This window comes from Schistocerca nitens, chromosome 1 (assembly GCF_023898315.1).
Source record: "Schistocerca nitens isolate TAMUIC-IGC-003100 chromosome 1, iqSchNite1.1, whole genome shotgun sequence".
NCBI classification, from domain to species: Eukaryota; Metazoa; Arthropoda; class Insecta; order Orthoptera; family Acrididae; genus Schistocerca; species Schistocerca nitens.
In genome coordinates, this window is record NC_064614.1 from 450087235 (window position 1) to 450112307 (window position 25073).

A 25073-nucleotide genomic window follows, 5' to 3' on the forward strand; every position below is an offset into this window, starting at 1 on the left:
CCGCGAAAGACGAACTTATGAATTTGTGTCCCCGTCCGATACACAGTTTCAATCTGCATCAGAGGTTCAAAAATAGCGCACGCCTCGCAAAAGAGTGAAAGTTTAATTCTGGAATAAACCATTCCACATTTTTTCCCCATCTTCGTTTTGATCCGTTCTTTGCTCGTATTTGTTCAGAGTAAGATGATCGCTACTGATTATCAGTTACACTAGCCATTGCCCCCATTTCATTAAAAATCAGTTTGAATGACTCAGTTTACGTTTTAAATTTGTCTTTGCCAATTATTAAGATCCAAACACGTAGCATAACCTTTTTAAAATCTCCCTCAAAGTACTAAGTCTCGAAACACTGGCAGTGTTATTTCGCGACTGGCACTAGCTCTTCTCCAGTTTACACATTGCTTTATACCTGAAGGACTTACTCACAAGCTTTACACCTGAAGTATATACTACAAGGAGAGCCATGGGCATGATATTAAGAGAATGTTACGTGCAGGCCTTGCTTTCACAAATTTTCAAAAGTAAACTCAATCCTGTGAAAGGTGACTGTACATATTTGAACTTCTTTAAACCGGAAAAATGGTAAAATTAATCAATAGAAATATTAAACAATGTGTGAGAGGGGAAACGCTCTTGAAAAATATTAATAAAAGGAGAGACAGGCCGAAAAATGTTCTTTGAAATCTCTTTAAATGAGTTTCTTTATAGCGAATGTCACAACATGAAGAAACTAATAACTAGAAGGACGAAACAATAACGAGAACACGTTAGAGTGAATCTGCAGAAACGATTTCTACATTACAACCATTAAACTTGGAATAATAGTACCACTGGTTGAAGTATTGCACAGAATCAAGATTGATTCCATTTTACAATAAATTACTCGACTCGATAGGATTATAATACGTTTAAAAAGTCTTGGAATTTAGTGTTATTGTTTACCCGCATTTTCTGATTCAAATGGCTCTGAGCACTATGGGACATAACTTCTGAGGTCATCAGTTCCCTAGAACTTAGAACTACTTAAACCTAACTAACCTAAGGACAGCACACACATCCATGCCCGAGGCAGGATTCGAACCTGCGACCGTAGCGGTCCTGCGGTTCCAGACTGTAGCGCCTAGAACCGCTCGTCCACACCGACCGGCACCTAAAGAGTCCCAGAGGCTTTAATTGGCTGCAAAAGATTTACGTCACCTTGGTGTTATGAAACTTAGCGTATTTGAACTTAAGTCAAGCAATGCTTTACAGCAGATTTCTGTTCTAGACTCGTACCTGATCAGTCCCATTCCATACGACACTTCACAGATACCTCACAAGATATACTGCTGTTATGAGGTTAGCGGCTCCATTCTGCGCAACCTGCTCTACATGTATCAGTAATTCCTTAATGTAGGAGATCAGTCTGCAAGAAACGCAATTAATGGTGAGAGAAATGCAGTAACTTTCTAGTCATTCATTAATTCACCGCCAGACGACTATAACGCGGTTACACTGATTTACAATAGGCTGTCAATGAACCGATAAACAGAAGCAAGGTGCCACATTACCAATCCAATTCCTTTTCCACCAACACTAACAGGTCACTGACAACATCACACGTATAAATTGTTTATAGGAAAGTGTTTTAAATAAAAGTCACTTAACAACTGCAAAATCAAAATAGGTACATTATTTAAACAAGACCTCATTGAAATTATTTTTTCTACTCACATAAAAGAACTGGACAGGAAATGCTGGGGAGGTTTAGTCTGTCTGTAAACTAAAAAGCGAGTGGTGCTCTTTGTTCGGGAACTCGCCTTTCCCCGGAAGAATGCTACAACCACCGCATAGGACAACTATCAGTCAGTTTCCTCTCTAGCAGTATAAACAGTGTTCAGAGATTTACGTAGATTCTGTCCGTAGGCATTTCTTGCCTTAATATTATTAGTAACTTATACAGGGTGTTACAAAAAGGTACGGCCAAACTTTCAGGAAACATTCCTCACACACAAAGAAAGAAAATATGTTATGTGGACATGTGTCCGGAAACGCTTACTTTCCATGTTAGAGCTCATTTTATTACTTCTCTCCAAATCACATTAATCATGGAATGGAAACACACAGCAACAGAACGTACCAGCGTGACTCCAAACACTTTGTTACAGGAAATGTTCAAAATGTCCTCCGTTAGCGAGGATACATGCATCCACCCTCCGTCGCATGGAATCCCTGATGCGCTGATGTAGCCCTGGAGAATGGCATATTGTATCACAGCCGTCCACAATACGAGCACGAAGAGTCTCTACATTTGGTACTGGGGTTGCGTAGACAAGAGCTTTCAAATGCCCGCCCCCGTAAATGAAAGTCAAGAGGGTTGAGGTCAGGAGAGCGTGGAGGCCATGGAATTGGTCCGCCTCTACCAATCCATCAGTCACCGAATCTGTTGTTGAGAAGCGTACGAACACTTCGACTGAAATATGCAGTAGCTCCATCGTGCATGAACCACATGTTGTGTCGTACTTGTAAAGGCACATGTTCTAGCAGCACAGGTAGAGTATCCTGTATGAAGTCATGATAACGTGTTCCATTGAGCGTAGGTGGATGAACATGGGGCCCAATCAAGACATCACCAACAATGCCTGCCCCAACGTTCACAGAAAATCTGTGTTGATGACGTGATTGCACAATTGCATGCGGATTCTCGTCAGCCCACACATGTTGATTGTGAAAATTTACAATTTGATCGTCAGAATCGAGGAAGTACAGTACATACTGACGAAACTAAAATGAGCTCTAACATGGAAATTAAGCGTTTCCGGACACATGTCCACATAACATCTTTTCTTTATTTGTGTGTGAGGAATGTTTCCTGAAAGTTTGGCCGTACCTTTTTGTAACACCCTGTATATGTATTCCGTATAGTGTCTGCGCATTGTGCCGCCAGTGGTTCATAAGGTGAGCTGTGTTCAGTATAACTTTGTGAAATACCCTGTAGCTACTTCTTGTGACGTAGTGGGGTAGAGGGAGTGGGTCTTCAGTTTGCAGAATTACGAACAAAATTCATCTATCAATCTATTAATACAATCTGCTGCACTTAGATGTGCTGCATACTTTTAATACTTGTTCTTAACCCACTTCACTTAACAATACAGATTAATTATATACCATTAAAATACTATTTTTAATAATCTGCGATTTTTCCACTCCCTGTAACGTGGAAACTGTTAATCCTAGTGAAATAATGAATAGGACCTTTTTTGCAGGTAAGTTAATGCAGTTTAACTTAGCTTTGGGAAATGTTTTCGCTAGAAGCCGCAGTTTTCGAGTTATTTATATAAAAACACAAAAAAGTGACTTTCAAACGCTCCGTCACTACCCCCATACTTACACCACACCGGTCGGGATTTTTAGTACGTTGTTTATGACACTCCCTCCTACTATACAAAAATTTACAGCCACATAATTTTTTCCTGTTTTCGACCTTTTCTGATCTTCGTTGACTGAGCTAATATGCGCCGCTCTGGAATTATACATCATTGTCCTGCGTACACTCCGACTACCATCCTTGTCAAACTAAACCTGTAAGTAAATGCCTGTTTACATGAATCACATTAATTTTGTTCTTCTTAAGTAATAATACCATAACGTAATTAATATCCTTGCAAAAGTGGTCTACAGATGAGTTAAATTACTACATTAGTATGCCCGATTTTCGGCGTTAGCGAGCACGTAATCTACAAAACCCAAATACTTTTGTTTCAATCGTACCTTTGTTCGGTAAAACTCTTCGTAACTGCTCGCAACAGTTAGTTCAGAAAGTTCTTTGTCACACGGAATTGAAATCCAATTGATTTCCATCGCTTTTCTTTCCTACTCCTTGGTCAGTACTTGTTCCTTGATCTTTATCTTCGGCCATCATATGAAGTAATCTCAGTAAAATTGTTTTAGTCGTATTTCACAATAGACTTTCCGTCCATTTCTTGCTGTCATTATTTATTTACTTAGAACGTTGAACTCCGTGCATTTTCTTGCTCAGAACTTTCACATTTTGACTCACATTTGTCAGTACGCGTCTATATATCTTATGCACAAATGTTACAGCTATGCAGTCGTCCTTTGCTTGTTTTCTCGGTATCTCCGCTAGCCGCAAAAATTGCTGCTGTGAGAATAGTCTGTTAGTAAGGAGCTTTCTGTCACTGCAGTGGTGATTCTGCTTTCTGTGCCACAAACTGCACAAAACTGATACAAGAAAATAACTTTCGTGCTGTAGTTGTTACCTTACTCCTCAACTCTGCCTCCTCCCGCAGTAATCGGGGAAGATACTCACGAACTCCAATGCTGATGACCACTCTTGTTCATCCAGTGACGTTTGCACTACTCGGTGAAGATCCTGCATACTTATTTTATCCTCTGGCTGTGTCTCCCCCCCCCCCCTCCCCCGTCACGCCTTCACATCGTCCACTCTTACATGCATGCAGTTGTTTCCCACGCTGTGCGACCGGAACATAGGAGTAGGTAGTTCGCAAAAAAGGCAGAACCGGTTTGAAACCGCATTCCTGTTTGACAAAGCGGATTCATTTTGTGGCATTGTTTGTACACTTACGGCCACAATTCACAAGGGAATTTCAAGACATCTGCGTATTATTTTGCGGGATAAGACCTCCTAGTAAAATAAATTCTCAGCCTCTCGCTTCTCCCCTACAAACACACACACACACACACACACACACACACACACACACCATGTATGAACCTGCCTGAATATTTCCTTTGGATCCAATGAATGCAGAAGACACCAGATTATTACTTTATGTGTTTTCGAGCATAGTCACTGATGTCCCACGAATAGTATAAGAAATTGCCTCGTCCTTTCTCGTTGAATATCCGCTTGCCTGAAGCACTGAGCATAGGACACCACTTGCCTACTACTGCTGAAGAAAGTTAAGTTCCACACAAACGCCGCGTTAAAACTGCTGGCCCCCCTCCCAGCAGAGCGAAATGGTTCACAGTTAGGAGGAATGTGAGGGCTTTACATCTCCAGCTTGGTCTTGCCAAGTACATCATCCTTCAGACTGATAACTAATTTATTGTTACTATCATTTCAGCAGAATACGTTATTGGGAACAGTAGTACCGAACGCCTACAGCCAGTTCGTATTTCAGTGACTGAAGCACTCCAAACACGGCGAAGAGTAATTCGTAACTACTGAAGAAGTTTTGCTGACCCTATTCTACTCTAAATGCTTTATAACATTGGTTCCCCAAACATTCAAAAATATTTTTCCGTGGAGAAAATAACGTATACTCTTGAGTTACACAGACAGTAGGAAACATTAAAGGGGTGAAGCTATGTTTTTTTATTTAAAGTTAAGACGTGCTAAAAAACAACTTTTTAGTTCGGAAACATAAACAACGCGGAAGCACAAACTATTTCCGCAAGAAATTACTTTCTTTAATTTACTTAATTTGGCTCGTGGCTACTTGGCCACGTAACTAGCACACCAGCGATGAAACTTTTGTCATCTTGTAGATATTATCATTTACTTAGCTCATCTGACTTTATATTTCATTTATATTCTTATCTCGCTCGTAGTTCTAAGATAATAAATTGTAATATAACTTCTTGACGACATGAACCTGGCACTACGGAGGGCGGCAAACGGGATAATTATAAACTTTTCTGGGCGGGGGGTTTATACCTCAAACTACGAGAAGATACAATGTCGCTGCAAATATGTGCTCGATAAGCCTTCGTTTTTGAGTTGTTTTAAAGAAAGAAAACGTTACACATTTCTCCTGTGACAAACTCATATCAAGTGTTCAAAATTTCACTGCTTGCTTCTAAATACGCACAGGTATCCCTACAACTTTCACGAGTGGGTGACAATCTTCAGGATACAGTTCAGGGTATACATAACCAGTTGAAGATTAATGTGGGAGCTGGAATTTTTGTTGACGGTGTGATAAATCTATGCAATCTCCCAGCACATCTTACAGGTACTGCCTGCAAATGATCTTATTTCTAATACTCTTCTGGACTTGCTACATGTAGTGCAACAGCAAATAAGCAACACAGTTCACTCTCACTATTCGAGATGCATGGGTGACATTTACCATGACTGATAGATAGACAGTGTTGGACCAGTTCCATGGCGTGCATTTTCCCCGGTATCAGCCCTTTTGTTTACCTATGAGGCCACCTAAAACAATTGATTTATGTAGAAGATCGACACCAAACTGTGCGACACAATTCGACATCGTTCGGACGTGTTTGCTAATGTGCGACAGCCATGATCCGACGAATGCACGTAGAAGTAATTGCAAGGATGTCTGAACGTTTCTTGTGATTTTCTAACTAGAGAAATTTGTTAAATGATCTCCCATCACTCATTAAAATACGAAGACATTTTCGATCTTAGGTTCCTATGCATTTTATTTTAATACGCGGAAACTGCCGTCAATGTTTACAAAATTACTTCCAACACGTTTGCAGAAATGGTGAAACGTCGAGATGTAGATGTACGAATAATATATGATGTGCCGCAAGAGGACTATAACGACTTTTAATCTCACAAAGAAGTAGAGTAGGCTTCTCAAGGTATCACGATCTTTACTCATTAAATGCAAAAACGGGAAGTTTTTACCCTACTCATAAAATCAAACGATTTTCACCGGAAATTTAGGAAAACTACAAAGATCTTACATTTGGGTAAGCCAAATTGGTTACACGAATGCCAAAACGACGTCCCTTCGTTGGAAAGTAGACTGCTTGTTCTCTTTGTTAACATAGCTACCAAGGGAATACATTCTTCTGTACTGTTTCTACTGTTCTCAGATATTGCATGGAGAATATTTGTGGAATTAATAACAAGAGACGTTAAACTTGAAGGTAGAAAGACGACAATTAAGCATCCGTCCACACACATAGAGGGGTTGGACAAAGATATGAAAATACCAACACATTACCATACCCAATACAGTGTAGGTAACCCGATGGCATTCAAAGCGGCTTCCAGTAGTCTCGGAATGGGTAAATACAGGTCCTGTACGGTTTTTAAGGGAATCTGCTACCAGTCTTTGTGCAAAATATTGGCAAGTTCAGGTAACGATTACGGAGGTGGATAGTGATCAGCGATCACTCACCCTTCTCTCCAGACCAGACAAAGGCTCAGTAATACTGAGATATAGTGACTGGTGGCCAGGGGAGATACCGATAATTCATCCTCGTGCTCTCGAAACCAGTCCTGGACGCTGTGACAGGGGCCCTGTCACCTTGGAACACAGAATTGTACCATGGGATAGATCTGATCAATCAGTGTGGTCACCTAATCCTCCGCAGTAATGTGACATTGTAGAATAACAGTGCGTCCCATATAATACAATAATATGGCTGCCCGAGTCATCACCGAGCCACGGCCATGTTTCACTCCTGGGACGTAAACTCGGTCAGAAGCTGGGAACAGTGTGAAACAAGGCTCATCCGATAAAAATAATATTCTTCTGCTGCTCCACGGTCCATGTTTTATAGCAGCGACACCACGTTTTCCTGTTACGCTATTTACATCACTAATGAGTGTTTTTGGAATCCCAGCTCGCCTTGTAATTCCCTGCTTGTGGAATTTTCTTTGTAGCTGTTGTCCTGTTATTTTTCGCCACAATCCTCTTCCCTGATTGTCTTTCACAACTCAACACACATTTTCCTCCGTGTTGCGACTTAGTAGATGATGTTTTCCGGCTTTCGCTATATGCGGTATAAATCTTCGATACGGCGCCTCTTGAAACAGCAAACACTTCAGCTGCCTTGGTTACGGAAGCACCCACTTTATGCCCACCAACGAATTGCCCATGCTTGAATTCACTTACCTGCGACATAATGCACTCACAACTATGCAGAACACAATTCTGATTCGCTACGTACCGAAGACATTGCGCAAGTGCCGTTCGTGGTCAAATACAACCTTGCAGGCTTGGCCACCATCTGCATTTATGTACAAGCATACACTTCTCGCGGAGTTTCCTTATTTTTGTCCAACCGTCGTTCCCATTCCTGTACCACTTCCACTCATAAACGGAGCGAGGAAAAAACGACTGCCTATATATGCCATGCAAGCCCTGATTTCTCTTATCTTGTCTTTTCTGCCCTTTCACGACGTGCACGTTGGTGGCAGCGCAGTCTTTTGCAGTCAGTCGCAAATATCGGTCCTCGTAAACTTTCTCAAAAGGAAACCTTCCATTGCACCTCCCTCAGATTTAGTGGTAAGATGGCCCAGTGGATAGCCCGTGAAAGTACTGAACTGTAAAAGAAAGCAAACTAGAAACAGTGAACGGTCCATGAACAAGAAGTGCAATAAAGTCCAATGTGCAACAGCATCGGTGTCGTGGGTTAAGTGGTCATGGTGTTGGGCTGCCAAACGCGCGAGCCCTGTTCGAAACTCCCTTGTGCCATTCACATTTTTTCCCCACATAACATTATGAACCGCCCGGCCTGTCATTGTTCTCTTTCTGTTGTCTTGGCAGTTGTCACACTATACAGTGGTTGTAGAATATGAGCCATATCGTAAGGATACGTTACCGTCGCAAGTAAATGTGACGAACAATGAGAGCAGGCGAGATATCACATAGACGTCTCACACTATTGAAAACAAAAAAATAAACGGGTGTGAACTATGTCACAACAAAGGTATTCAAGAGTCAAGACTTGCAAAACAGAAGGCAACTGCAAAAACTTTAAAAACATATGTTTTAAAAGAGCACAGAGAAATCGTGTGATTGCGAACCCCTTGCGTTCATTTGTTGCAGCTTTTCATCATTTCCTTGGGAGTGATCATATTCACATTCATACGAACAGCTATATCGGGCAAGTAGGCATATCTCACTCACTTATTAGTCGTACAGATCGGATAGGTGCGTCGACAAGAGATTCCTCTCATATGACACACATACTAGAAATAATGCCGTGTATAACGCATCAGACGTGTTTTTCGGTGGAAGATTCGATTGACTTGTCGCCTTGTCATCAAACGTTTGCGATTCTCATTCGAAAGCCACTTCCTTTCGGCTGCTATCAGGTTAGTTGTACAGAATCAACTGTCATTATAGGTCCCTACCTTACACTTGGCTGTTACAAACGGACGTAACACCACGACACACACAGACACAAATCTGAATAAAGCGATCAACAAGAAAAAAAAAAGACACGTAGGAGATTTGAACACGGCTCGCCATCATAGCAGTCCAACACCGTAATTACTTAACCACGATGCCATTTCTCTGCCTGGCTGCTCTATATTCTGACTACTTCTTGTTCTTGGACCGCTTGCTGTTACTATTTTGCTTTTTTGCACAGTCCAGTACAGCACACCTTCTGCCTGTTTTCATGCTTGGTCCGTATTCAGGTTTAGACGGGCTGTGTATTAGGCTCTCTTACCGAGGAATCCGACGGGGATGCGATGGGGAGTTTCCCTTGTCAGTAGTGTTACCCTAAAAGAACGACGACTTCCCTCCAGGAATTCCATCACACGTGGATCGAACCTATCAGTAACAAATCTAGCGTACGCCTCTGAACTGCTTCGATATCTTCCTTTAAAATGACTCGGTGGAGATCCCAAACACTGTCGCAATACTCGAGAATGGGTCACACAAGTGCTGTGCGTGCGGTTTCCTTTATACAGGGTGGCCCAGGAACAATCATCAGTATTCGGGGATATGACAGGAACGATCATTTGAAGCAATAAACTTCGTATGGACAATGCTCTCTTTCGCATTGTTTCCGAGATAGAATGCATTTTCTGTACTATTCAGTACTTTGTCAGGTTTACACGCGTACACAAGTACAACAGTTAGTAAACAGTACAACATGCGTTTTACAAAATATCAGCTCAAAGGTCCGAGGGTGGTGTGTGAAGTCCGGTAAATATGCAAGAAAAAATGTTCCGTAAACACCTCTCCTTTCTTTTCGACATAGTCTCCTTTGAGGAATATACACTTGGTGTAGCGATCCTACATCATTTTCATTCCATCAAAAAACTAGGTTCTGTCAAACTCTACAAAATACAAGTTGACTACCAAAGTTTCAAGGTAGGGAACAGAAAGAAGTCACTTGGGTTTAACTCAGGTGGGTAGGGTGGATGAGGAACCAATTCATGCACTATCGCCATTGTTATCGCTCATGGGTGTGGTGGTGCATTGTCAAGAGCACTTTTTTCCGTGCCAGCCTTGGTCTTCTTTCAGCCTACGGAAATTTCAAACGACCCCAATACAGAAGCGCAATAGGGTCCAGTTATAGTTCTGCCTTTTACCAAGTAATCTATGAAGATTATTCCTTGGGAATCCCAAAAAATAGTGGCCATCACCTTACTATCTGACGAAACAGTCATTCTTCGATGCACATTCAAGAGTCTTTTTTTGTCAATTTTTTTGACTGCTGTTTTGGCTCTGGTTTGTAATGATGGCTCCAGGTTTCATTCAAGAGTTTTTCATAGCAAATTCTCCGGGCAGGATATTATGCACTCGCTCAGTTGCGATGAAATCAGTCTCAGCAATCTCTCGATTTTTTATTCGACGGCCTTGCAATACCACATCATGGATTTGGTCAATGGTTTCCTTTGTGGTGACCTCAATTGGACGGCCGTAGGGCGTTTCGTTTCGATGCCTGTCTAACCACGTTTAAATTCATTAATCCAAGAGTAAATAGTCTTCAATGATGGCGCAAGGTCCGCGTGAACTTCATCCAATTCTGTTTTGATTTATGGGGCTGTCCAACCCTTCAATGGAAATGTTTAATAACAGCACGAAGTTCGGTTACCTCCATTTTCAATCGCAGTCGATACACTAACCAATTCAGATGGCTGTCAACAACGAACTGTACGCTGTACATTGAGAATTCTTTATACGATCCTTGGAATATTCTAGCTTACCAACCGTGGAGGTGCAACAAGAATGTTCCATTCGTTCATGGAAATTTACCAGACTTATCAAACCACCCTCGTACGTTTTTTTCATCACATTTACTTCCAATCATTATCGTACACGTACACGCTGTTGGCCCATGTTGTCGGACGACCTCTTGCGACGGCGTCTGACGCCCGTTGAAGGAGGCACTGTGAATGCAGCCTTACTGAGGTACACCACGGAAAAGATGTAAAGCTTAATAAATCTTATATCTCTACAAAGATGTTAAAATGTAGCCGATCTCTCGAAAGGCGAGAGCCAACAGCCTGTGGATTGCGGGTCGTGCGAAGCTTTAGCCAGGAGCATCGGCCTGCGCCTCGGCAGTTTGCGGCACACCGTCCCCCAGGCCACCTAATGACGGCAGATGGCGCGTGTCAGGTGCCGCCTGTTGCAGGCAGCCCCTCGCTGCTGTATACCTGGAGCCCCTTCCCTTCTGCCCCGCTCGCTCGGCGCTCTCCTCTTGTCCCTAGTTCTTACGCAGCCAGTTGCTACCGGGGCGCGATGGCGAAAACATCGGAGCTGGCTGAAGTAAGTACTCTCTCCCATCTCCGTGTACGCAAGTCTTCTACGTAAACTTTGTCACAAAATGAAGAAACTTAGAGCGAGTATTATTTTCCATTTAGTTCCTCTGATCAATATCAAGAAGCTTGCGATTTACAGGAAACGCTGGATTCTGTAAAACGCCTAAGAGCGAGCTACAAAAAGGACTGCTTCTCAAAGCTGAGAGCTTGTTATGACGCAAGCGTGCGCACGACTCTCATTGGCTGGCCTGTGACGCATCGGCTTATCACGCGGCAAAGCACGTGGTCTCTACCCACTGCATTTACAAGTGCACTGAGCCGTAGCCGCTGTCAGTGGGAATAGAAAGCTGTAACGGGAACGCTGGTAGATTTCAATGGCACGCGCTCGTCTTCGACAGGATCAGTGTGCAAAGATTTCTTTTCGTTCCTATTTACGTATATTTTTCATCAGAAGTAGTAAAGAGTTATCTTGCTGTTGGTTAAACACAAATATGCGCCTGTGATAGCAGATATGGACAAATTAATGGGAAACGAACCTGAAGTGTCGTAGAATCATGGATTTAAACGGAGAGAGGTAAATTCAAGGTCACTTATACCAATTTTCACACGTCGCTCACCAGCTGAAATGAGCATTCTTCTTGTAATTTGAAAGATAACTTCGTCCCCCCCCCCCCCCCTCTCTCTCTCTCTCTCTCTCTCTCTCTCTCTCTCTCTTTCTCGTGTGTGTGTGTGGTGAGCCGGCCGGAGTGGCCGAGCAGTTCTAGGCAGTACTGTCTGGAACCGCACGACCGCTACGGTCGCAGGTTGGAATCCTGCCTCGGGCATGGATGAATGTGATGTCCTTAGGTTAGCTAGGTTTAAGTAGTTCTAAGTTGTAGAGGCCTGATGACCTCAGCAGTTAAGTCCCATAGTGCTCAGAGCCATTTGTGTGTGTGTGTGTGTGTGTGTGTGTGTGTGTGTGTGTGTGTGTTTCCATTTGTAGCTGTATTCAGATCTGGCGCAAAATTTTAAAAATGTTCTGAAATATTCCTAATGAAGTGATTCTCTCGTCTTTTTAGATGCTGCCAAGTCAGAGTCCTGAAATGGTCATGAATGATCCTTCAGGGTACCAGCAACCTCTGTACCTTTCTGGACCTCCAGAACATTCTATGGGAATGAGTGTCAGGTAATATACTGTCCCACTTCTTCAAAACATTGATAATAGGAATGTATTATAAGGCCGCACCATTAACATTTTTGACATCTGCAGATAAAAAGAGTCGTAATGATGTAATTTTTGCTTTGTTATTTAGCTCATCTTACAGCAGTCCACAACCTACATACACAATGGCAAGCCCAAATCCACTGCTCATGCAACAGCAGCAGCAGCAATCGCAAATGTTGCTGAACCCAGGAATGGGTTATGGTCGGTCACCGCAGGGTGGTAGTCCTCCAGCACCAGGAAGTGCTTCCATCCCTAGTCATGGCCAGGAGAATGCAACAACCAGCGAGGATAGTGATGACAGCACCCCACACTCCGCAATGGTTCGTAAATGATCAGCTGCTGCCATCAAACCACCTCACTAATTTTCTGTTGTGGCATATCAACTCTGTTTCACTTTTCGTGTTACCCTCAAAACTTGCATTTGGTACTCAACAGCACATACACAATAATACACAAATTACAACAGACAATGCATATCTATTATCATCATTTATACCTACACTTTATTTTCAAAACTTCTGATGCTATTCTTCTACACAACTCCTGCTTTCCCCAACCTATACTGTCTTCCCTATGTTAATTACAGATCTCATTTCGAGTCACTCTTGCAAAACTGTTAATTCCTGTGACTTAGGGCATGTGTTTGGTATGCTGTATGGCATTTACGGCAATTTCTTGGTATATATTACAAGTGTTCTGCCGACATCCTTTCCCACTTGTCTACATATTCTGTATACCTTTCTATTCTCCTACGTAAATAACAACTGAACCTGTGGTTCTAGAAGCTAAACATTACATATGTTACATGTTGCATTTTTTGGTTTGCTTGCTCAATAAAGCTGTTTTTCCTTTTATTATTTACCTAGGAATTTCATGTGTGTGTGTGTGTGTGTGTGTGTGTGTGAGTGAAAAAAAACCAGTGGTACTGCCTAACCTTGTTAATTTATTCCTGATTTTCCTAGTTTGTGATCACAAAGTGCTGTACTTAAACCACTTACTCATTTTTAACCAATGATCTGTGTCTAATTGAAATTTCTATCAGTAAGATACTGCTTACACATGTCACTGCATTAATAAAGTTAAAGCTCTTCTCAACTTTCAAACACTGCATTGCTTTACTAGGCAAGGTCCTAGTGGAATGGTATATCCTTGCCTCCATCTGACCTTTCAACTGATGCATCCAGCTAGTTCTAAGAAGACACACAGTTTAATTAGACTCCAAACCACACTACTGTATATGTAATATCTGTATAACTGTGAAATTAGGTCAAAAAAAAAAAAACAGCTGATGGTTGTTAAAATTGACATTGATTAATATTGGTTATTATGGTCAGATTCTGCACAAGATGCAGCAGCTAATGGAGTTTATATATCAACATTGAAGTGCAGTGCTCGTAAGAATGATGGTTTAAAAAAGATGAACAACTTAGAAATTATTCACTTTTAAGAGAAAATGAGCACAGAATATGACAACGTTGTCACTGACCCATAGCCCGTACCACATAGCGAAATTTTTTCCAGTGTTAATAGAATTATGAGCAACAGAGTGAAGTTAGTAACAGAGTAGAATGTTGTGTATCATTGCAGACCTCTGATGATGGGTACAGCAAACTTTCCAAAACAAAATATTAATTTTGCAAGTAATGTTATAGTTGAGAAATTAAATGGAATATTAGCATTCCAGATCAAAACAGTGAACTTACAGATATCAATGTACGCAAGAGAGCAGTAGCATGTTACCACTACAAGTAAGTACAATGGAAATCTCAAGACAACTTACGTACCAAAACTCCCTGTATGAACATACACATCTCAAATACCTTTGAGACTAAAACAAAGTTTCCACAATTTTAGCCTAGCTAAAGAATCAATACATGTAGTGTTGTGCAAGTTTCCCAGGGGAAATATGGCAACTATTTCCTAATCCAAGACACACAGGCAGTAGGTCTGCCTTAATTATATTATTTGGTGTTACAATCAGTATAGCAATGATATTAAATCGATCTAAGTCTGGCACAGGTATTTGAGTTACAAATAAGATGAAAATGTTCCCCAATTTTTATACTACTATAACTGAGGTTTTTACAGCATACTGACATCTCATCAGCAGGTCTTTTACTTGACTGTAAAGCACTTACTTATATTGTTTCTGTAATTATTTAGTCCAGAAGCAGAATAAGAAAAATGCTGTTTATACTTACATTTTACAGTGGCTTTCCCAATCTGTTCCATAAGAACCTTCTAGGACCTACAATAGTTGTGAAACAAGAAAAGTTAGTAAAGAAAACTACAACCGTAATATACAGTAAAGTTAATACTACCTGTTGGTCGTATGGCATTAAATTTCAGAAATAATGTCTTCCTTGTTTTTTCAGTACAGTGAAAAAAGGTAAGTTACCCAGAATGTGGTATCAGGACAGAAGCAGATGATGTCAGCATGAAATAAAATATTACTGTAAAAATGTAATTTTATCCCGTTAAGGTTTATAAACTTATTGGTAATGCAGAATTGTTAGTACAATCTGAAACTGTGACTGTAAATTGAAATCTAGCAACTAGGCAGCAGTAACTATGCTGTTGGGTATCTCATTCACAAACACTTCAGCACTATCCATTTAATCTTCCAGTCTACAGTACCTAAGCTTTACAATAACAATAAAACATTCACCATTGACTGTTTGCCTTGTTCCCCCTTCTATTTCTCAATGTACTGAAAAGTTTTCTGTGTTGGTATACCTGCTACAATACCATATTGTTAGTACAAATATATCAACAAAAACAATAAGTGTTTGAAAATATAATCTAATTGGATAGATAACAAAATCTGCTTACCAAGTGGCTGCAAGAGAACATACATATGGAGATATTTAAATTTGCAAGCTTTCGTGGCTCGTTCTTCTGGCTGAATGGTTGTAGGAGAAGGAAGATGGGTGAATGAAAAGCATAGGTGAAATTTAGAAGATTGGGAGATTTGGAAATATGCCCACAACTCCGGATCAGGTGAGACTTACCAGATGAGATGAGAAGGAAAGTGTATAGCTTCTCCATATATTATATGAAATCAACAAGACTATTTTCAAAACGTGTCACCTCAACTGTAATGTGACAGTACTTTTTTTGGGAGGGGGGGGGGGGTTGGATTACATCAAGGTCCTCAGTATCAGTTACTGCTCCTGGACATACTGCTGCTTGAAGCATGCTTCTCCAACAAAATGACTTTATTGTGTGTAACAATATCCAGCGTAGAATGCAAAAACATATAGTCAGCACATGGTCTGTAGTAGTCAGTTTGTTCTTCTGTTTCACATAAGAAGACCAGTCCTGCCTATTATAAAGATTCTATTAGCTTGCCATACCCTCTCCAGTGGTACTGTTAAAAGTTCCCCACATTACGCTTATCCACAGTTTTTAACATGCTGACCACTACAAAGTTGCTGCCTGCCACAGCAGAGTCTTAGCACCTGATGCCATGTGCCTGTAAGTGGCCTGATGTGTGACACAATGGCCTGCCCTGGTGATGAACATTCATCATTACAAGTGCAGTAGTCAAAATGTTAATTAACAGAGGCTATCAAGCAGATAAAAAAAAAAAAAAAAAAAAAAGGCATAGTAGAAAGACTTCGATGTCACAGGAGCTGCTGAATTTAATTGATGTAAGGACAAAATATAAAAATGCAGGAATGAAGCAGGAAAAAGGGGAGTACAAATGTCTAAACAATTAGACTGGCAAGAAGTGTAAAATGGCTAAGCAGGAATGGCTACAGGACAAATGTGATGGTATAGAAGCATACATCACAAAGGGAAAGACAGATACCACCAACAGCAAAAATTAAGAGGCTTTTGGAGAAAAGAGATGCAGCTGTATGAATATTAAGAGCTTGGATGAAAATCCAGTACCAAGCAAAAAAGAGAAAGGTGGAAAGTGTATTTAGAGGGGATGTACCAGGGAAAATGAACTTGAAGTTAATATTATAGAAAGGGAAGATGTCATGAGAGATGAATTTTGCAGGGCAGTATAAGACCTAAGTTGAAACTAGGCCCTTGGAATAGATGTCAGAACTATTGGTGTCCTTTGGGAACGCCAGCCATGACGAAACTATTCCATCTGGTATGCAAGACGTACGAGACTGCCGAGATGCTATCAGACTTCAAGAAAAATGTAATAATTCAAATTCCAAAGAGAACAGTTTAATAAATCCTAGTTGCAATCTTTATAGGAGAATGGAACAACAGGTAAAGATCCGCAATCTTTATAGGAGAATGGAACAACAGGGAAAGATCCATTTTTATCCTGAAGAAATGTACGAAAATGTGAGACAATACTGACTCTTTCTCTTACAATGTAAGCTAAGGAAAGGCACTTGTAGGCTTAGGGAAAGCTGTTGACAGAAACCAGATGGCTATTATAAGTCTAGGGGTGTGGAAGGGTAGCAGTAATTGAGAAGGGTGTGAGACAGGGTTGTAGCCTTTCCCTGATGTTATTAACTCTGTATACTGAGTAAACAATAAGGGAAACCAAAGCAAAATATGGAGGAGAAATTAAAGTTGAGGGAGAAGAAATAAAAACTGAGGTTTACTAATATCAAATTCTGACAAAAATTTCAGAAAGACTGACAGTGCAGTTGAATGGAATAGACAGTGCCTTGAAGTGGGAAAGTAGTAGATGAGCTTTGCTGTTTGGGCAGTAAATTAATGGATGATTACCGAAGTAGAGCTAATATAAAATGTAGACTGTCAATCACAAGAACAGCATTTCTGAAGAAGAGATATAGACTTAAGTGCTAGGAAGTCTTCTTGAAGGTATTGGCCTGGAGCTTTATATTAAATCCCATTAGAGAGAAAGTAAAAGAAGAGACTGTAAATGATATTTTCCAAACAATTTAACCTTCTGACATATTTTGTTCATGTCCAGTCAGTATTTTAGGGAATAGTTTTCTGGGGTTAGTCATCACTTGAAAACAAGGTATTGATTACACAATAGTGGGCAATAAGAATAATATGTGGTGGTCAGTCACAGATGTCGTGTAATTACCTCTTCACGGAGCTAAACATTTTAATTGCGCCTTCACATTGCGTATTTTCGCTAATGAAATTTGTCATAAATAATCCATTACAATTTGAGAACAGTGAGGTCCACTAAAGGGAAAAATGACCTTTACTGTGTATTAATACAGCTGTCAATGGCTCAGAAAGGAGTTCAGTAGGCAGCAACAAAAATCTTTGATCATTTGCCCTGTAACAAAATGTGTGACAGGTAGCAAAGCAAATTTTAAATCTAACCCAAACTCATTTCTGCTGGACAATTCCTATCCCATGGATGAATTTTTATTTAAAATGTGGTATCCTGAAAAAAACTTGTTTTTAAATGTTGTTGCATAAGCAGAACTAAAAAAAGGGTTTATCAATGTTACCTCTAACCATGTATACATATCCTGTAAACTGATTTGTTCCATATCATTTCTCAAAAAGAAGCAGTCAGATGGTGTATGGAACATCTAACTTACTCACTTACTTACTCTTACTAACTAACTAGTCTTGTATGGAAATGAAACATGTATAGTAAACAGTTCAGGCAAGAAAAGAAACTTTTGTAATATGGTTCTGCAGAAGAATGGTGAAGATTAGATGGGAAGATCTAGCCAGTGAGAAGGTAATGAATAGAATGGGGAAGAAGAGAATAAAAGAAGGGATTAGTTGATAGGGCTCTTTCTGAGACATCAGATCATCACCAATTTAGTACTGGAGTAGAATGAGACCAAGAGATGAATGCAGTAAGCAGGTTCAGAAAGTGTGGGTTGCAGTAATTATTCAGAAATGAAGGTGCTTGTGCAGGAGACAGTAGCCTGTGCAGCTTCATCAAACCTGTCTTTGGACTGAAGACAACAATAGGAACAACAACAACAACATAGTTTGCTTTGGTTAAAATCTTAAAAACTGTTGTAGTCAAGAGTTCTTTATTTACAAACATTTTTTTCCTCCACTATGTGCAAGGATAAACATCATGCAGTTGGTTCCATTAACTGCCATTCTCATGTGTTTGAAGTGTGAGTAGATACATTATTTTAATCCTAATAGCTTAAGTTACTGTAACAGAACTTTGTTGGCATTTATGTTGTAAAACTAAGAGTCTTCCCCATGGACATAGTGAACTAGATGAAAGTAAGAGCTCTGAAGTAATTCATTACACATGCAACACGTTTTACTGCTCCTGGTTGTGAAGTCAGGTCGAAGTTTTATTTTGTCAGGGAAGTAGCTATTGCCCTAAAGTGAAATTTATTGATCAGTTTAACTGCACATGTAAGTAGTCTAATATTGCTCATTGCTAGACCCAAAAATTGCAATGAGACAAGATACAATATATATTTCCTGGTGTATTCTGTAGGCTTACATTACGAACTGCTGGAATATGGCTAACATAAGGCTTTCGCAATGCCAGTTCGTGCAAGTATTTACCAGCGCCATTAAACTGTTCTGTCTGTGTACATCGTATGTAACGATTACGAGAAGAAGTAATGAATCTTTCCGCTTGTATTTAGTGCCATATCGAAAAAGCGCACCAATTGTTTGATGGAAGTAGTCAAAAAATCAGTTTCACTGCAATATCTAAAGATAAAAACGTACCGTAATTGAAAGTATCTTTCTCAGTATGATACGACGACCTAGTCATCATTTCTGACTAGCGTAATAAGCTAGTATACATACATTTTCCTCGAAATTCTTTTATCATACTGTCACTAATTGTGGCAAAATTTCGTCAGTGGACTGCTAGCAAATTCTTCGTCACTTAATAGAATCTTTGGAAGCTCTCAACATTATTATAGCAGGTCAATAAAACGATTCTCGGTGATAATGGCGGTACTAGAAGATTTTCTCGGTTGTCTTCTTCTATGATTTCGAATAAAAGTTTTGATAAAAGATCAAATTCGCTCATCTGATCGTTCTGTGAGTACATATTTAGTTTCAGGACGTGTAAGTACTAATCTATGAACTTTCCTTTCCTGTTCCAACACGTTATTCAGCGCCAGTTTTGAAACGAACAGAACATTAATTTTAGCAAATTCTGAGCAGCCGTATTCTGAAGCTAACTTAATAGATGAAATGCGACAACTCATAAATTTCATTGTTAAGTAGTTAGTTGCTATGGGTTATTGATAATTTCAGAGAATGTATTTATACGAATCATCGTTTAGAATAGTTGTATCACAAGCGCAACGGGTCGTGTTGCCGTTTGCATTTTATTATAATGATTACAGCGCATGCAGAAGTAATTTTTTTGTCACCTTTGCCCGCATCTCGTGGTCGTGCGGTAGCGTTCTCGCTTCCCACGCCCGGGTTCCCGGGTTCGATTCCCGGCGGGGTCAGGGATTTTCTCTGCCTCGTGATGGCTGGGTGTTGTGTGCTGTCCTTAGGTTAGTTAGGTTTAAGTAGTTCTAAGTTCTAGGGGACTTCTGACCACAGCAGTTGAGTCCCATAGTGCTCAGAGCCATTTGAAGCCATTTTGTCACCTTTTATGGAATATTAGAGGCATTTAGTAAGAATGAAAGCCAATAGTCTTTGACGTGATCTGCAGCGAATAACAGATAGGTAACGACTGACAAAAAATATACGCGTGCTTCGCAGCACGTTAAGGAGGAAAACTGTAGGGAATAATGAAGTCTTCAACATTTTATTATCGTTGCTATGTTGTACACACACACTCTATTTCAAACAGATGCCGATAATAATACGGCAAGTTCAAAGCAAAGCTCTTGAAATGTGCCAGAGCTTCTGACCGGTCCAACGTAGCCCTGTTATTAAGCATTCTAATACTAATGGTAGCCAGTAACGGGAAGATTCAATTTTTCAGCCCAGTGATGCTTATGATTGCGGCCGTTTCATGATGTTCGAACATATGAAGCGTTCATTTCACACGTTACTGCACTTCCATTACATTTCCTTCAGCTGTCATCTAAGCCATCATAGCGCTTTACATTTGCTTCAGCTGTCATCTAAGTCATCACCGCGTTTCATAGGAAAGTTTCTCATGATGTATTTGACGTCTGTAAATGATCTAAACGATAATAATTGTGACAAAATCGTATACAAACGATTGGGAACACTTGATTTTGAGCTACTTTTGCGACTTTAAGTTTTAGAGGCGTATTGTTTCAACAGCCATCCGCTCTATCTAATCATTTGCCTTTCGCTATCATTAAAGTCACCACTAGTATTCAGCTGTAAAATCTGTCCAGGGAAATGAATAAGTAATGAATGGCCTGGCTTGTGAGCAGTTGTCGTTTTCATTGAAATTCAATCATTCAACCAAAATTACCAACGACACATCTATTTAAAGCCATCTTCGACAGTCATCGATATAAATATTTTTTTGCAATAGGATTCTTAGGCAACGATCGAAAATACCGAAGCTGGTGCATGGTATCCCACATGCTCTGTAGGTGGTTTGGATCGGTCTAACCACTCCAGAGACGTGTTGATGAACTGGATTGCTACAACTTTGATGTGGGAACTGGAGCATAATATTCAGCCACCAGGAACTATACGCTAAGATAGGCAGCTGGAGAAGCACCCCCGCTGTCCCCCACCCCCTCCCCGCCCAAAAAAAAAAAAAAAAAAAAAAAAAGAGTTTGTGAAACTTTTATTATGAATCTGTACATTGGCTAATGTGTTGATGAAGTGCTGCTTGACTGACTGAATGCGCTGTTACACAATTATTGCCATTAAAGGATTAGACAGCTTCCAATTTAGCTGAGGGAATAATACCTACAGCTTGCTGGTAGTTTGTTGAAATGCCCTCTTTTTGAGGAAGAAATTAAAAGTAGCAAGTGATAGTCTGTGTTTCCTGTGTCGAATTCTCAAGCTGTCGCATTTCTGCAGATTAAGAACTGCTCGCTAAAGCAGGTCTCCCAGTTCGAGACCTCATCAACAATTTTTTTTTAGCTTGCCTTAAATGTTGGATATCTATTTCAGATGGCTGGAATGAAGCGACCATCTCCCGAACCAGCAGACAATGGCATGTCCAAGATCCCGAAGAAGCCCAAGGTCCAGAAAAAGAAGAAGAAGAGGGACCCAAACGAACCTCAGAAGTAAGTATTAAACACTGATCATGATTTTGCAAAATGACTAGCTGCATTCATAATATCTGCAGAATTCTTATATATTCCAGCACTGTGATTTGCTATACTTTGTGGACAGTTACATGTAATAAGACTGGTAAATTAAATAATAGGGGTATAAAAAATACCTCCGTTGTTATACGGAAGTAAATGTTACGTGAACTTGGGCTCTAAACGTGGAGCGACAAACGTTGACGACTGACACATGAAACTTAGATTCATGAGTCGTTCAGTTACACAGCAGTAACTTCCAGAATGGTAACGAACATTTACCTGATAACACAACTTCATAAAAACCAAAAGCAAAAACTGATAACTAGGCGCAATTTCAATCTCGACGAAATTGGACTGCCAACGTACATCAACCTGCTTTCCCTGCCGCCACATTACTTCGCGCCAGTGATTCTGTCTTTACGTTTATCAATATGTGTGAAATCTTATGGGACTTAACTGCTAAGGTCATCAGTCCCTAAGCTTACACACTACTTAACCTAAATTATCCTAAGGACAAACACACACACCCATGCCCGAGGGAGGACTCGAACCTCCGCCAGGACCAGCCGCACAGTCCATGACTGCAGCGCCTAAGACCGCTCGGCTAATCCCGCGCGGCTCTCTTTACGTTTAGTTTTGTTTAAAGTCGTAACGGTATTGCTATGGATAAGCCTCCTGCTTGTCTCCTTTCTGCTGTTCTAGCAGTTGTTTCACCTTTACAAATATGATCATTCACTAGCGTTTGATATTTGTCTAGTTTGTTCGCTTCATTTAAGCAAGTAATAAGATTTTCGCAAAAAAATTATTTGGAAGGAAAGCTGTCAATAGAATAATTCGATATAGTTTGAAGAAAGCAACAGTCTCTTGGTGGCATGATTTAAGAGTTGAGATTTTTTCGGCGGGGTCAGGGATTTTCTCTGCCTCGTGATGACTGGGTGTTGTGTGATGTCCTTAGGTTAGTTAGGTTTAAGTAGTTCTAAGTTCTAGGGGACTGATGACCATAGATGTTAAGTCCCATAGTGCTCAGAGCCATTTTTTGAGATTTTTTTCAGTCACAATTCGTTATTTTGTTACCTCAGCTACTCACTCTATCGTCTTTCCCCACGACCGGACCATACCCCTCTGGAAGTTTCTTTTTTAGTGTTGAGATAGCTAGGCGCCTTATGCACGTAGTTTCTTACATACAGCTTGTTTGGCTAGTGATGTTGACGACATAGTTATTAACAAGTTTTACAGCTGGTGCCGGCTGTGTGCAGTAATAAAGACACCCTTATTCGGACGAAGTTGAAATTCATTTCATTTACCTCACTTTCATTTTACTTCGCAACAGTTCGATAGGCAGTTATTCGACAAAAAAATGTTGAAGAAACAATTTTCATACATAGAAATCAACTCATAGCGCGTTTGGAGAGCAGTTTTCGAGATGCCAGGAACTGACATCACGCAAGAAGTTTCTGCGTCGTTTTATATTAAGCTACAGTGTGTGTAAAGAATGGTATGGAATAACAGTTGCTACAATTGTGTATATTGCCTTGCACCGAGAAGCATCAATATGTAATTGACGCTAGCGACCCCTGTAAGGAATCAAAAAATCCACAGCAGTGCGTGCTGCGAGAATGACGTGTCCCTGTCCGTGTGTCATGCATCAGATACGGAACAGTATTGATCACAGGGCATTTAACTTCGATGGGACTCCGGCCTATTCATTACGTCGTACCCGCTTCCTGAAAATAACTCACCGTGTCGATAATGGCGGAGAGTGTCCAATATCTTCTTCCTCTTCAAGCCATTTGTTATCCACAAACTTATAAATAAACGTCGTCAGTCTTTCAACTACGCAGCGACCTGTAAGTGATGGCTCCTCTTTCGAGTTTTTGAAATATGACTGTTAATAATTTTTATTTCATATTTATGGCGTCTGACGCCAGCGTTTTCGTATTTTACTGAGGTATGAAATGTAACGTCGTTCATCATGTTTGCTATGGCAGTCACTAGTTTTTTCATTCCATCTCTGCGCACATTGTTAGTTTAATGAACCAGAGAATTTTTTGAGCCTGCAATGGCTGCATGATGTTCGCCTGTCGTGGAGAGTGTTCCAGGAGTAAGTACACATACGTTAATTGATGGTAGTATGGACGTTGCAAAATCACAAGTATGTGTTTCGTTCTCAACGGTTTCCTGCTTATAAAAACCGAAAGTAAAATGAACTGTGTAAATTTTACCACTTAGTGAATTAACAGATCTTTTTTTTTTCCGCTGCTGCTCTAGGCACGTGATTTATTGCTAACCTCTCATGTGGCGCACGCTAAAATTCAGTGGATGGCTAGAAAAATAACTAACTTCCGGACAGTCTTCCACAAATTAAAATATACCACTCGAAAATTTGGTAACTGATATTGATCATTGATGCCAAGTAGGGCCGGAAAAATGGGCATTCTACTAGTTAATTTGAAGAAGCACCAATTTGAGGTTTACAAAGGGCAGTTGCCGTCACAATATTCGTTACAGGAGGCGTAATACAACTGTGGTAGATCATCTGTGGTTATTATGAAAACTAGTTATGTTACATAAATGATACATAACTTGTAAAAGGTGGTGTGTGATATTTTTGGAAACGAACTCTCACATTTCGTCCAAATAATTTCTTTCAAATTGTATGCGCCACTTCGTAGACAAAGGCATTAACACAGGCTCAAAACAATACCCACGGGTGCTTTATGCAAAAGATCAGTCATATAAATTGGATACAATCAGGTCTGGATGCAGGAATCATTGTGTTTTGAGCACCCCGCAAGTAGGTGCACCGAGCAAGATGCCACATTGGAAGGGGCTGGACTTGCAATCGACAAGATGGCACTTAAAATCTCCGTATAGCCCTCGCAATTTACGTTTTTTTTTCAAAATTACTGGGATAATTCCCTTAAAACGGACACATTTCCTTGAACAATTCGAGCCTGAGCCCTTTCTCTGATGAGATCGTTGTCGACGGGATATCAAACGCTAAACTTCATTTTGTAAGCAGGTGCCTTTTTTATAAACACACGTTTGGCTGCTTGTTGTTAAGGATGAATGTACGTACGTATAGGTAAGAGACGACACGATTGGTTGCCGTCAGTCCTTGCCCTCAGTGTTGATTGGCACTCCCCCTATAACTCCTGCAATGTAATAGTTTGAAATGCGTGTCGCTGTATAACTGAAGGTGGGCTATAGCACCGTCGACGGCTACCAGATGGTGTTGCTGCTTCCCAAAGCTGGATCCACCAGTAACGGCGGAAGACCCTCAAAGAATGGTTTGCTACGCAAATACGGA

At 40.5% G+C, this 25073-nt stretch overlaps 1 protein-coding gene across 6 annotated transcripts in view; it reads left to right on the top strand.

Moving 5' to 3' along the window:
- Nucleotides 1–25073, top strand: part of LOC126251534 (thymocyte selection-associated high mobility group box protein TOX-like) — a 488002-nt gene that overhangs the window by 423008 nt on the left and 39921 nt on the right. For 5 of the 6 annotated variants that reach the window (XM_049952058.1, XM_049952043.1, XM_049952074.1 and 2 more), the window contains 3 exons: nucleotides 12511–12617; nucleotides 12745–12976; nucleotides 21624–21739. In XM_049952058.1, the coding sequence (XP_049808015.1) occupies nucleotides 12511–12617; nucleotides 12745–12976; nucleotides 21624–21739 (455 nt within the window). Of the gene's footprint in view, nucleotides 1–11429; nucleotides 11460–12510; nucleotides 12618–12744; nucleotides 12977–21623; nucleotides 21740–25073 lie in introns of those variants that run through there. The other variant, XM_049952081.1, reaches the window with a different exon arrangement.